This window comes from Solanum pennellii, chromosome 7 (genome assembly GCF_001406875.1).
Source record: "Solanum pennellii chromosome 7, SPENNV200".
Classification (NCBI taxonomy): domain Eukaryota; kingdom Viridiplantae; phylum Streptophyta; class Magnoliopsida; order Solanales; family Solanaceae; genus Solanum; species Solanum pennellii.
The window spans coordinates 1,742,980-1,757,873 of NC_028643.1; the positions used below are offsets into that span (position 1 = coordinate 1,742,980).

The following is a 14,894-nucleotide window of genomic DNA, read 5'->3' on the forward strand; positions in this document are numbered from 1 at the left end:
TCGGCAACTACAGAAGTCGGTAAATAACCATAAATTCTTTTTAAAATCAAAGAGTCGATAATTTTGTATGCTTAGACCATCTTTTCTCAAAAACTTTTTAATATAAAAATTGATCTCTTGAATACTAACTTATGATTGAAATATTTGAAAACTATTATTTTATAAAAATAAAAATTTTGTGACCGCGCGACTAAATCCACTAGTATATCAAAACGGTCAAAGCTAAGTGGTTGTTCCAAGTTTTTAGCTTCTCTTTAAATAAAAAATTGTTTAGTGAAAAGAATTTAGTTCAAAAATTCATTTCTAGCAATTTTTCTTAAGTTTGGGAAGTCCATAGCACCCACTTAAAAAAAATTATCGAGAAAATAATAAGTTCAATTGATATTAAAGAAATACGTATATTAAATACCAATTTCTATTTATTTTTTATTACCTAGTAATAGAGGTTATAATTATTTACATTAGTAAATTGACAACACACTATGAGAAAATATATATAAAAAAAACTAAAGGTAAAATTTACCAAGCCTGCATGCACATACACACGATCATTAGTATCTCAAAAACAATGTATAAAACGCGTTTGTACGCGATTTATGAACAACTTTAGCAAACACTATTTAAAGCTTGTTTGGGTAGAATTAACTTCTTTTTTCTTTTCAATTTTTTTATTATTTAACTTTAAAATAATATTTAAATTATTTTATTTTTATTTTGTTAAAATTACTTAAAATATCTAAAGTAAATCAATTCAAACAGGTTCTACGTATTGTGTTTCTGAAATATAATTTACAAGTTGCAATGAGATTTACACGTGAAAACGAAATAATCAAGAGTATATTTGGTAGAAATATTATAGAAAATAACGCATGTATTAAATTTGTATATTACTATTTCCTCTTTAATACATATTTTTTATGGGCAACTTTCACATATAGAAAATACAAAATTCATATTTGTATGTTATAGATTGCGCTTCATAGCAAACACATATATGTATAATTCGCTATACATATACAATTGAATCGAATTGTATAAAATGAGAAAGAAAGAAATTATATATAATTTGAATTTGATAGAGAAAGGCAAAAGAGACTTGGGCGGGGAAATATTTTTATTGTATAATTATAAGTGTATAGGACGATTATATACAATTTGAATTTGTATAAAATGAGAAAGAGAGAAAGGCAAAAGATACTTGGTAGAAATATACAATTGAATCGAATTGTATAAAACGAGAAAGAGATAAACTATATACAATTTGAATTTCTATAAAACGAGAAAGAGAGAAAGGCAAAAGAAACTGGGCAGGGGAGTATTTTTATTGTATAATTATAAGTGTATAGGACGAAAATATATATATTTGCATGTGTATATACAATTTTCTCTCGCTTTACACAAACATAAACGCAATTTATACATTTCGTTTCTGTTTGTATAAGCGAGAGGCACGAGGGTGGCGAGCGAGATTAAGGAGAGTGGCGAGCGAGATCTGGGAGAGAGGAGAGTGGAGAAGGAAAATATATGTATTTATATATTTTCTCTCGCTTTATACAAACAGAAACGATAAATTCTTTTTAAAATCAAAGTTCTTAAAATCAAAGAGTCGATAATTTTGTATGCTTAGACCTTCTTTTCTCAAAAAAAATTTAATATAAAAATTAATCTCTTGAATACTAACTTATGATTGAAATATTTGAAAACTATTATTTTATAAAAATAAGTAAGAATTTTGTGATTCGCGCGGCTAAATCTACTGGTATATCAAAGCAGTCAAGCTAAGTGGTTGTTCCAAGTTTTTAGCCTCTCTTTGAATAAATTCTTTAGTGAAAAAGAATTTTAGTTCAAAAAGTAATTTCTAGAAATGAATACAATTTTTCTCAAGTTTGGGAAGTCCATAGCACACACATAAAAACTTTTCTTCAAAAAAAAAAAAACTTTTCTTCAAAAAAAATAATAAACTTTTCTTAAAAAAAAAAAAGAAGTTCAATTGATATTAAAGAAGTACGTATATTGAATGTGAATTTCTATTATTTTTTCAAATTACCAAGTAATAGAGATAATTATTTACATTAGCAAATTGATAACACATTATAGGAAAATATTTTCTTTTAAGTAATAGAAATTACTCAAACTGTAAATAAATTAATATATCTGTTAAATTTACCAAACATGCATACATATACACACATTCATTAGTATCACAAAAAAAAAAAAACGCGTTTGATTTTTGGATTTATGAACAACTTTAGCAAACACGATCTAAAGCTTGTTTGGGTTTTCTTTCAAATTTTTATTATTTAACTTTAAAATAAGTATTTAAATTTATTTATTTATTTTGTTAGAAAAAACTATTAAGAGATATCTAAAATAAATCAATCTACACATGCTCTTACGTGTTATGTTTCTGAAATATAATTTACACGTTGCGATGAGATTTACACGTGAAAACGGAATAATCAAGAGTATATTTGGTAAAAGATATTAGAAAATAATGCATGTATTAAATTTGTACATTACTATTTTCTTATTTAATACATATTTTCAATCTATGTATAACTAATATTGATACAAAATTTTAAGTTGAGTGATTTTAATTTATTGATACAAAATAAAGTTCAATGACTTTGTTAGATAAATTTCCAAAGTTGAGTGACATTTTGAGATATCAACTCTAAATAGAGATATCGTTCACCATTTGTATAACACACTTGAATAAGAAGAAAATTTTCTTCCTTCGTTTGCTTATCTTGTTTTATTTTCTTTACATTTATATTGTTCTGTTCTTGATTTTATAACAAAAATTTATTCGTCTCTAATACTTTATTCTAAAATAGAATTTGGCGATAATTAAGATGCACCAAATTAATATTGAATGATTAAAAAAAGATACATGTTTTCCTGTTGCTTCCAAGTTCCCATGGTGAATGTAATCCATGTTGGGATAGTCAATCTTCCTCTTTTTTAAGAAATATCACTATTTAACTATAGAAAATTAAATTGTAAAATTAGTTACTAATGATCAAATAGATTGTCGTAAATGACAAAATAACTGATTTTGGACAAAAGAGTAAAAAAAAATCCAGCATAAATCATTTCAACAGATTTGTCACAATTCATAATATGTCTGAGATATCAATAATATTGTTAGAAAACAAACAATATACACTATAACAAAAATATCATTAGGGGTAATTAATTCTTACTTGTCATTAAATATATATTTTAATGGCAAATAGTATTTTTTGTATATGTGATTAAAGTCTTTAGCAATATTAGTTCTAATGACACTTAATTAATACCGATAAAGACTTTAACACTTTTTATTACTATCAATATTTTTACTACCGCTAAAAATTATTTTTGTTATAGTGATAGTGTCACTGGTATCTTTGATACAAATGAAAATGTTTTTCTCCTGACATACATGAATTTCTTACTTAATTTATTGTATTCGATACGTAAAAGAAAATTTTAAAAATATTTATGTATAATTTAGATGAATATAATCGAAGGTGTAACTATGGAATACTTGTGTGGGGGTGGTGGGGATCAGGGCTACGTGATTGGATGGAGATGAAGACGAGGTGTGTTAGAAAATAAGGAGGCACAATCCATTAGGGAAGTTTTTTGTAGTATTCATTTTCAATGTGATGAACGAATTAAACATTTATTACTCTCTTCGTCGAGAAATATTTGTCATGTTGCGCTTATTAAAAGTTAATTTGACTAATTTTCAAAGGTAAATTAGATCACATTAATTCGATATTTTAAACAAAAAAAATAAATATTCTAAAACTATATGTAAATTACAATTTTCTCATATTAATATGATGAAAAAATGAATCTTAAAATTTTTTTATAGTTTGACTCTAAAAATAGAAACCATGACAAATAATACCAGACGGAGGGAGTATGAAAGTATAGTAGTTCCGTACATAAAGCATCATTTCATCTTAAAAGGTCTAATACAGATAATCTATCTTAATTCTGTCATTAACGACGATTCCTATAATTCAAATATATATATGATTTATAAATCATAAAAAGACAATTTTAGTATACTCGTTCGTAATAGGCACTAAAGCTCTTGCATATACAGAAAAATAACAATTTTGGGGGTAATCGACTAATTTATTTTTATTTGATTCTAAGAAAGAAGAGTTTCAAATGAATATTTTAATTACTTCATTAATTTTCTATTGGAACCTCCTAGTACTACAAATTTGTGATTAGTCAAATATTGTTTGCTTATAAGATTAAAATTGAGATCCACTTGGCTCTTGGAACGAAATGGCACCATAACATCAAATAATAAATTAAAAGTTCATGATTTTGAAAAAGTCAATTTTTTTATGGGCTTTTTAATTGAACTTTTAAATTAAATATTTGACATATATATATATTAGTTTCATAAATTAAGCCGGCAGAGGACGGCAGTAGTGTTAGCCTATCCAAATGACAAATTATTAAATTGTCATTTTTTTCAGGTTTAAAAAGGAGTCCACCAAATTAAAATTTATCAATTGAACTTAGTTTAATTTATGTGAATTAGAAGCTAATGGGATCATCTTTCAGTTGCTGTGGTGATGAAAAAGTTGATGAAGGGTATGTGCATTAACAAAAAACTTTTATTCGAGATTTTAAATTTTAAAATACGATTTATCATGTCTATATATATTTTTTAGGAAAAAGGGTCTGATATATCCATTAATTTTGTCATTTGGAGCTGATATACCCCTCGTTATAAAAGTGGCTCATATATGCCCTTACCGTTATACAAACGGCTCACGTATACCCCTGCCGTTACAAAATGGCTCACATATACCCTTCATATAACGGAAGTTAAAAAATTAGTTTTAAATTGATATTTATTACTTCTAGTTTTTTTTAAAAAAATTATTTAGGGGTATATATGATTCTTCTATCAAAGTTCAAGGTATATTTTAATTTTTTTCATGCATAAATTATTTTTTGACTTTTTTTATTATAATTATTTGAGTTTCTTCTTCTTATTTTTTTTTCTTTCATTCCTTAGTTTAAAGAAAAAAAATTAAACTATTTCTTGTGTGTGTATTGTATTTAATTTCGTATTCGAAGAAAAAATTTGGTTATCTATAATAAGTTTTACAAAAATATTAGTGAAACATAAATAAATTTGATTATCAAAATAATAATTATAAATTAGTCATTGAAACAAAAAAAAGTCAAAAAAAATATGTTTGACGAGGATTAAATTTACTCATATGGGAATATATTTTTTAGAAAAAAATAATAAAAATTTATATTAAAATTATTTTTTTTCATTTTCGTTAGAGGAAAAGGGTATATGTGAGCCATTTGTTTACAAGTAGGTGTATATATGAGTCACTTTCATAACAAGGGGTATATCAGCTCTAAATGACAAAGTTGAGGGGTATATCAGATCCTTTTCACTATATTTTATATTTTTTTAGATATACATAATTTGAGCGAATATTACTATGTGTCATTCTATGAAGGATATGTTTTCTTGGTGTCACTGAAACTCTAGGATCGAACACTTATCGGAAAAAGTTATAGCTCATAGAAATAATAATTAAGCCTACCAAACGAATGTCATGTTCGGTCATGATTTCAACTCAGGTCACCTAGTGTCCTTTTGGACTTGACTATAGGTAGGATATAGATGTTACCCAATATAACACAGTATTTAAAAAAGATTTTCAACAAAATATCGATCGGAAATTCTTTTTTTTTTAAGTAGTGATATAGTTTTTTCTTTTTGTATGTTTTGAAGATTTATGTCAACTAGAAAAATCATACACAAGTAAATTAATGTAAATTAATTGGGATTTTTGTAGGCAAAACAATGAATTGGTTGGTGAAAATTCTTGGAGAATATTCACATACAAGGAGTTATATGCAGCAACAAATGGTTTCAGTGAAAATTACAAGCTTGGAGAAGGTGGATTTGGAAGTGTCTATTGGGGTAAAACCTCTGATGGTCTTCAGGTAATACAATTAATATAAGAGTTTTAGTTTTTCATTGGATGTTCGCTAATCATTCTGAGGTTCCGATTCATTAATCTGGATCTGCATTGCGTAAGGTCCATTAAGGATGAAACACTTCATATCATAACTTTTTTTCTATTTATAATACTTGAATCAGAGATTTCTAATTAAGAACGGAGCGATCTTATCATAGACGTGGTGCTTCTTAGTTTAAATTTGGTAGTCCTATTTTTTCTCTCAAGAATTTTAAATGAAATACCTTCACTATTATCATTTTGGAATGGTAGAAGATACAATATAGATTAGTCAATTTAGAGTCTGATTGGATTGACATAAAAGTTAATCAAATCTTCTATCAAGTATCAAGTCATTATTAGCTTTTGAGAGTGTTTGGTAAGGTTAAAAATAACATAAGATAAGCTTAAAATGATTTTTAAAAATTAAAAATCATAAGTAGGACTCCCCTAATTTTTTATTTTTAACTTAAAAGTCATTAAAATTTGACTTTTTATTTTACTTAAAATCTACTTTATTTCTCCTAGCCAAACGGGCTCTTAGTTGTTAATACTAAAAAGAATTTAAAATAGCAATAAAAATTTTTTCTCTAAAGAAAAATCATTTCCCATTTGAACCTAAGAAATCATAATGATAGGAGGCCCATAGAACAATGATAAAAGTTGTTTTAGTGCGACTTATAAGTCACGACTGTTAGAGTCCTGCTATACATGAATGTGAATGCTTCGTGCACCAGACTGTCTTTTATATCAAAAAGCAATTTGGTGCACTAAATTCTTATTATGCGATCGATCTGGTGACCGATCGAACCATATATTTTACCTTGCGTTTCTACTAGAGGTTAGATTAAGTTACACTTTGGAATTGCAGATTGCAGTAAAGAAACTAAAGTCAATGAATTCAAAAGCAGAAATGGATTTTGCTGTGGAAGTTGAAGTTCTTGGAAGAGTTAGGCACAAGAATCTGTTAGGTCTTAGAGGTTATTGTGCTGGAAATGAACAAAGACTTATTGTGTATGATTACATGCCAAATTTGAGTTTACTCTCACATTTACATGGTCATTTATCAAGAGAAGTTCAATTGGATTGGAAAAAAAGAATGAAAATTGCTATTGGCTCTGCTGAAGGCCTCTTGTAAGTTTCTTTACTTACTCCTTTTCAATATCTTATATCACTTTATAAGGTAAAATACACAGGTACCCCTAGACTTGATCGAAATTCTAGAGACACATCTCACTAAATTAAGGTCTTTTTACCCCTAACTTATTTTTTTTGTAATTTTGTGCACCTTTTTGGCTCATGTGGCATCCAAATATCTCCCACGCGCCTCAATTGTGTGGAGTCACATAATGTAGCACGTAAGACAAAAGGTGTACAAAATTACAAAAAAAAAATGTTCGGGAGAATAACATAACCTTGTTTACTTAAAGTGTTTCTGAGATTTCGATCATATAATCTAGGGGATACTCGTGATTTTTCCAATTATAAGGAAATTAGCAGACATACAACTTCTGTTGTTAAAATCGAGAAATGACATACTTGTTGTTCAGATTGTCTCAAAAAAAAAAAATTAGAATATACTTTCTTATTTAGAAATTTTTTATGTTATATATATTATACACTGTTTATGTAAATAAGTTTATATTATCAAGTCACTTTTACTTATTGCCTTGTTACAGGAAGGTAATTTGACTTAATTTTTTTAAGAAATATTTATTTCATTTTCGAAGGAGACTTACATGTATCATTTGGATGACCTGATAGTGTAAAAGTAGTTTAAATTGATGGTGTAGAATACAATAATACTTCCATTTTATTTTGAATAAGATGAATTATAGACAAACAAATGTTTACGACTTATTTTAGACAACTATTTCAAAACTCTGTTTTTTCCTTTCTAAAACTCCATGCTAGTAAATACTGTTATATAATTGGGATAGAGGGAGTAATATTTTCCATAGAATTTTATTTGTTATGATTACCTTACAAGTGATTCGATTATGCAAATATTTTTTACATCATCGGTGTATAAAACTTAAAAAACTCTGATTCAAAATAATCATAAGATATACTCACATATATATATATATGTTTTTTTTTGGCTATATACATAGGTATTTGCATCATGAGGTTTCACCCCATATAATTCATAGAGACATCAAAGCTAGCAATGTGTTACTTGACTCAAATTTTGAGCCACTTGTTGCTGATTTTGGCTTTGCGAAATTGATTCCAGAAGGTGTTAGTCACATGACGACACGTGTCAAAGGAACATTGGGTTATTTAGCACCAGAATATGCTATGTGGGGTAAAGTCTCTGAAAGTTGTGATGTCTATAGCTTTGGAATTCTTCTACTTGAACTAATTACTGGTAGAAAACCAATTGAAAAACTTCCAAATGGTGTTAAAAGGACAATAACAGAGTGGATGGAACCAATGATAGCAAAAGAAAAATTTAAGGATCTTGTTGATCCTAGGTTAAAGGGGAATTTTGATGAAATTCAATTGAAACAATCGATTCGTGTAGCTGCATTGTGTGTTCAGAGTGAGCCTGATAAACGTCCAACGATGAAAGAAGTTGTGTGTATTTTGAAAGGGGAAGAGGTGAATAATGTTGTGAAGGCAAATCATGAGAATTTGAGGATTCAAAGTGTTAAGTATGGAGATGATTTATTGGCTTTGGATCAAACTAGTGATCAAGAAGATAATGAAAGTAAAAGTGATCAAGGAAATGAAAGTAGTGTTTATGGTGTATTTGGTGCTATGGAAATGAAAAAGATGCAAGATCCTTACAAGCGTTTTGGAGATAAATAATGTTTGAGGTGTACGTAAGCTGACTTGAACAATATCGTTATTAAACAATTACAATGTTTTGGTTTGAATTTGTAATGATATTGTAATGCACAATGTCAAGGAATTGAGCTATTGGCTTTTTGTAAGGTGTTTATTTGTCATGTTTTAATGTATTCTTTTATTTTATGTTAGAGAATGGAACTCTAAGAATGTTACTACAACATAAATATATCCTAAATTTATTCCATTTTGTTCTATTTATCGACTATTCACCACAATCCTTGTTGGTGACGATGTCATTTACTTGAGAGAAAACAAAAACAAAAAGAGTGTGTTCAATCGAACCCATAATATTAAATATAAATATGTGTGTGAAAAAAAGATAAAAAATTTCAATAAAGACATGATTCCGAGTGCAAAGCTATCATAAAAAGTTCAATGTTAAAAATCTAAATCACTACAAAAAATTATAGTGCATTAGATTGGATCGACCTTAATCAGCTGACTTAAGTTTGAATCCTTATAATAAAAAAAAATCATAACAACAAACATTTCAGCTTTGATGGGTTTATCGTGACACACGTTCCAAAATTAATAGACTCAATAAGATAAGCCCATTTTTATTAATATTTCTTTGTAAAGAAAAAATTTAATTTGTAACTAACTTTGTAATAGTTCAATGTATCTAAATAAGAAAGCATTAGCTGGTGTTAGCAATGAGACAGAAGCTACTTTTAGTCTTTGTGTAATTAAATTCTTCATGTTTGTGCCTAATTTACAAATCCAATATCAAGAAACTATTAATTATATATATTAGTAATAAAACTCATGATTTTATTACTTTTAGAAATTAAAAAGGGATGAACATAGCTAAAAGATAGTTATATATATGACTTATTAATTAAAGGTCTCAAATTTATGCTTGAAATAAAATCGCCTTGATAAACTGTTACTCAAAGTTGAACTTTACTGAATGAATTTGAATTAATTATGTCCAAAACTGATACGATCATCACGTGGGGAAACTAAAAAAGAAGAGTATTGCACTCTTACAAGTTAAATATTTAATTTATTGCTAAAGGACCACGAGGTTATTTTGGTACTTTTTAATTATTAGTGTAGTAATAGTATATTATTATTATTATTATTATTATTATTATTATTATTATTATTATTATTATTATTATTATTATTATTCGATGAACTTGACACCCTAAATTCTTTCCCTCGAGATAATTTGTATCATAGAACCTTCAATTTATTTCCTTTATATTTATTACAGCACGTTTTTTAGTTTTAAATAATTAAGAATTCAGCCTACTTAAATCACATACTTTGGAAATGAATTTTAGTGAAAGAATTGTTCATTTGCCTAATTTCATGAGGTTAGTTATAATTTCTTCCTTCTCTACCTCACCTATCTCGATATAAATTGAAAAAGTAGCTCGATTTCAGAATGATAAGATATCTATATACTTTTCGTGTATGAAGAATTTGTCGTCTAATAGGATTTCTTAATCATTTGGATGTTTCGTTTCTCTCTAATATTAGATATATTTCTGACGGTATATGTAAAAATATATATATTTGTCAAAAACTATTTATAATAGATTTTTATCGAATAAAATTGAGATTTTTATGGAAATGTCTGTCAGAGAAACATGTATTTCTATTAATATATATGAATGTATGGATTATATTAGTCTTTTTGTTTACATTTTTGAAGAATTTTATTATAGATCTCCTTTTGAATTTCATAATAATTTTGTAGTAATTTACATAGTAAAGTGAATATTGATTTGAAGTAAAGTCTCTTCCACACCCATAATAATTGGAAAAAATGCTAATGATTATACAGTTAGCTGCATGTTTCAAACTGCCATATATGCAATTACATAATCATCATCATTGTTTTCTAGTTATTAGTTTGTTAATTTTTTAATTTTTCTCTTGGTGAGTAATGATATTGTTGTTGTTACCACATATAATTATTTATTAAAGTGGTGTTAGGTCAAAATTGTACTTTAGTTTGCATGACTCTATGATGACCCAACCTTAGAGGATTATTATTTACTGTGAGATGAATAGAACTTTTTTTTTTAATATTTAATCAAGTATTTCATGTTTGGGCTTTATATATATTATGTGAATTATTAATTTATTAAGATAACAAAGTGATGAATATCAAACGTTAAAAAAAAAAAAGTAAAGGCAAGATTGTGCATGATAATGACATCTTTAATCAGAGGTTTCAAAATTAAAACATGCTTTTTTTTTGAAATTTCAAATTTAATTAATCAAAACTTTAAAATAGATATCAAACATTAAATAAAATACACGTAATGACACCAAGAAACACATGTCAGACTTTGAAATAATCTTTTTTTTTAAAATTCCAAGGATGTAGAGACAGTTTATTAGTTTGGCAATGTGGACAAGTAATGATTAGTTGATATATATTATTATTTTCTTTGTATTCAATTATCCCTTTATCTTTGGGCCATTCTCTTATATAATTAGTAGCCACAAAAACTATTATGTTTCCTCATTTGCTTTTTTTTTTCTTTCTTCTGATATTCACTGATTCACCAATCAATTTATATGAGGTCATTATATTCTAAATCATCACCATCCATATTATTTATAGGTGATTCAGTTATTATAATATTATCAGGATATAAAAGTTAAAACTTTATTCAATATGATAGATTAGATGTATCATTACTATCGTGCTTAATTGTGAAATCATAATCTTTCACTAGTCATTATCGATCAAAACATTGATCGCTATGTTTATTCCAACAAAAATTGACTCGTCAATAGAAACATTCACAACGATCTTTTCATCGGAAGTGTGCATATTTTTATGAAATTCTGATAATAATATCCATTGAAATTTCGCATTATTTTAAGTAGAGTCTCGACCACCGTCCCACCACGAATGTTCCCTTTCCATGAGGGCAAGGCAAATAAGAGGAAAAGGAATGACTTCATTTGAGTGGCACATAACTTTACCTACCAAACAATATAACAAGTCATGTACAAAACTTATGCTACAAGAGAAATCAAATGCAAAAAAAAAAAAACCCTTTACCTTTGCTAAATCCAAAAGTTACATTATACTTTTTTTTATCCTATGCTTCTTATGAAAGAATAATTGAATGAACTAAGGTGGTCACACTATACACCCCACCCCCACTCCAACCACAAGTCCTAATAAATACCACTAATCATTTAAATATCTCTTACTCAAGTTTTCTACAATTCTATGTGTTCATCAACAAAAAATATAGTGAAGAAGTGATTTTAAAAAAAACATTTTTTGGGGCAAAAAATGGATTTTTCAAGTACTACTAATTATAAGCCATCAAAAATTCTTGTGGGAATTTCTTTGGATGTTGAAGAAAGTAAAGAACTTATTTCTTGGGCAATTAGTGTTTTAGCCAATCCTAATGATACCATTATAGCACAACATATTGTTGGTAAGTTTAATATTTTCCTTTCAATTATAGCCACAATTTTTTAATTTTTTTTTATTTTTTTTTGTATTGTGTGATATGTCTCACTTTGGGAAATTAGAGTTTTAGCTAATCCTAAGTATACATACAATTATAGAACTACCATTTTTGGTATGTTTATTTTTTACTTTCAATTATAACCACAATTTTTATTTTGTGATATTTTCTTGTTTTTTCCCCCCTTAAGTGTGACAATGACCCTTGGAGAATGACACGTGTGACTTTTATTGAAATAATTTTATTATTAAACCAATCAAAAAGAAGATAAGAAATACAAAAAATAAAAATAAGAAATAGTAGGGGTCTTGATTTTTATACATCTCTTTGTGGAATATTTTCAACATTCTCATATGTAACATAGAAGCTATCACAATACAAGTTCTTCAAAGTTAGAAGAATACAAGTTCTTTTTTTTATATATAAATGATTTTCATAAAAATGTAGCTTTTTAATCCTTGAATTTTTATAAAATGTATTGATTTTTTTTTTTTTTTTTTGTCATTGATGAAACAGTGGCAACAGAGAAAAACAAGAGATTTGGTGATCAAAGAAAAGAAGAAAGCAAAAAATGGCAATCTATATCGAAAAATCAAACTCAAATTCGAAAGGCAAAAGCATTTGTTATTTCTATGATGGGAGAATTTACAAAAACATGTCAATATAAACAGGTAGCTTCGAAATCTTATTATCTTGTTTTTATTTGTTGTTATTTTCTCTTTTTCACTCTTTGTCAGACAAACATCTTTCGAAAAAAGTTTATTTATATAAATAAAAATTTTATATACTACTGAATATTTTACCTTCTCCAAACCTCAAACACTAAGTTTATTATTGTTATTGTTCACTAATTTTTCAAAAACTTTTTTGCAATATATGTTTTGAGATATTATTCTCCTTTGTTTCGATTATAATAATAATTATATTTCAATCCCAAATAATTTATAGTCAACTATAATATTGGAATCTTAACATTTTTAGTCAGACGGCTAAGAAATACTTTATTAATTACCTAGCCATAGTAGCTTTTAGTTATCATTTGTCACCGATTGATATTTAGCGAATAATTAATGATTATATGTGATTGATTAAAACATACTAATTAAAATTTGTAAGAAATAAAAATTATGATTTTTTTTGTTGTGCATTGTAAAAATTCCCTACATTACCTTTATTTTCCATGTTGTCCACCTAAACTCACCTTAAACTCGTCTGTTATCTGCTTTGGAATCTGACTAATTAAAATTCTCATCGCGTAAAATTAAAGCTATTTACAAAAATTATTTTTATAATTTAAACTCAAATTCGAGAAGTCTAATTATGTTACTCCAACTAATATTATAAAATGTATTGTCATTTCTATTGATTTAATTTAATTTATTGAAAATTTTCAGGTAGATTTAGAAGCAAGAGTTGGTTTTAGTTCTAATCCAGGAAGAGGTTTAATTAAAGAGGCTAAAAATATTCCAGCTGATTATCTTCTCATTGGTGGCAAAAAGAATAAAACTTGCAGGTAACTTTAATTTACTCTAAGTAATTAACTTCGATATATGATAATATAAAAAATGAAAAAAAAAATTGACAGCTTCACATTTTGATATTCTAATAAAAATATTTAACTTCGATATACTGATAGTATAAAAAATGAAAAAAGAATTTGACAGCTTCACATTTTGATATTCTAATAGAAATATTCATTGAAAATTCGCACATTTTTAGTATTTTGTATTCTTAAAAGACATTTATTATTATTATTATTATTATTATTATTATTATTATTATATTTTTCAGATATCCATTCACAATTGCAAAGTATTGTTGTGAAAGAGTTCCAGATAATTGTTCACTAGTTGTGGTAGCTAGAAATTCGGGGCAACCACCACCACATAACATTCATTCCAATTCCATTCGAATCCAAGGTAATTCAATTTCCTATCACACAAAAATTGACTTGATTTTACGTATAGTCACTGGATTTTATTTATATATAAAAAGTTACAGAACTATATATTTTATCACGTCAAAGTAACTAAACTTTGCCTACTATAACAATTGATTCAGTCACTATTACTGCACTTTTTTGTCGAATAAAAAAAAGTCACCTTTTATCAATCGTACCAAGTCATAGATTTTACCCACTATTATAGTACAATCAACTTGTATCATTATAGTAGATAAAATTTGGTTACTATCATGTTACAGTTGATACAATTCAGTTACTTTAATGTTACACGTTAAATGATTGAAATTTTACTTACTAGAACAATTAAGTCACTATCCCACACTTTTTTGTCACATCAAAAAAGTCAACCTTTATCAATGGATAAAGTTTCATTACTATTATGTTACCGTTGATACAATTTCATTTACTTTAATGCAATAAAAAATAGTACTTGTGTCACGACCCAAAAATGGGTGTGATGGCACTCGTCTTATCCCACCAAGACAAGTCAGCCTAAAACCCAATATCTAACAAAGTGCGGAAGTAAATGACAATCCAACAACAATTCCTATTATGAAACCAAGTCATATTAATCCAATCCCCAAAATCAGGTTGTCACGTGCACAAGCCTCTAAT

General features: G+C 26.9%; 2 protein-coding genes across 2 annotated transcripts in view; both read left to right on the forward strand.

Moving 5' to 3' along the window:
• Nucleotides 1-5,823: 5,823 nt before the first annotated feature.
• LOC107024726 (PTI1-like tyrosine-protein kinase At3g15890) lies at nucleotides 5,824-8,993 on the forward strand (the record flags this gene model as incomplete). Its single annotated transcript, XM_015225710.2, has 3 exons — nucleotides 5,824-5,994; nucleotides 6,880-7,142; nucleotides 8,123-8,993. Coding segments are annotated over 3 exons (1,134 nt in total), but the record flags the coding sequence as incomplete, so codon positions are not given.
• A 3,142-nt stretch (nucleotides 8,994-12,135) lies between these two features.
• LOC107024048 (probable receptor-like serine/threonine-protein kinase At5g57670) overlaps nucleotides 12,136-14,894 on the forward strand; it is a 17,280-nt gene continuing 14,521 nt past the window's right edge. Inside the window, exons 1-4 of the mRNA XM_015224927.2 lie at nucleotides 12,136-12,283; nucleotides 12,833-12,987; nucleotides 13,711-13,829; nucleotides 14,108-14,235. Coding sequence (XP_015080413.1) covers nucleotides 12,136-12,283; nucleotides 12,833-12,987; nucleotides 13,711-13,829; nucleotides 14,108-14,235 — 550 coding nt within the window. The remainder of the gene's footprint in view (nucleotides 12,284-12,832; nucleotides 12,988-13,710; nucleotides 13,830-14,107; nucleotides 14,236-14,894) is intronic.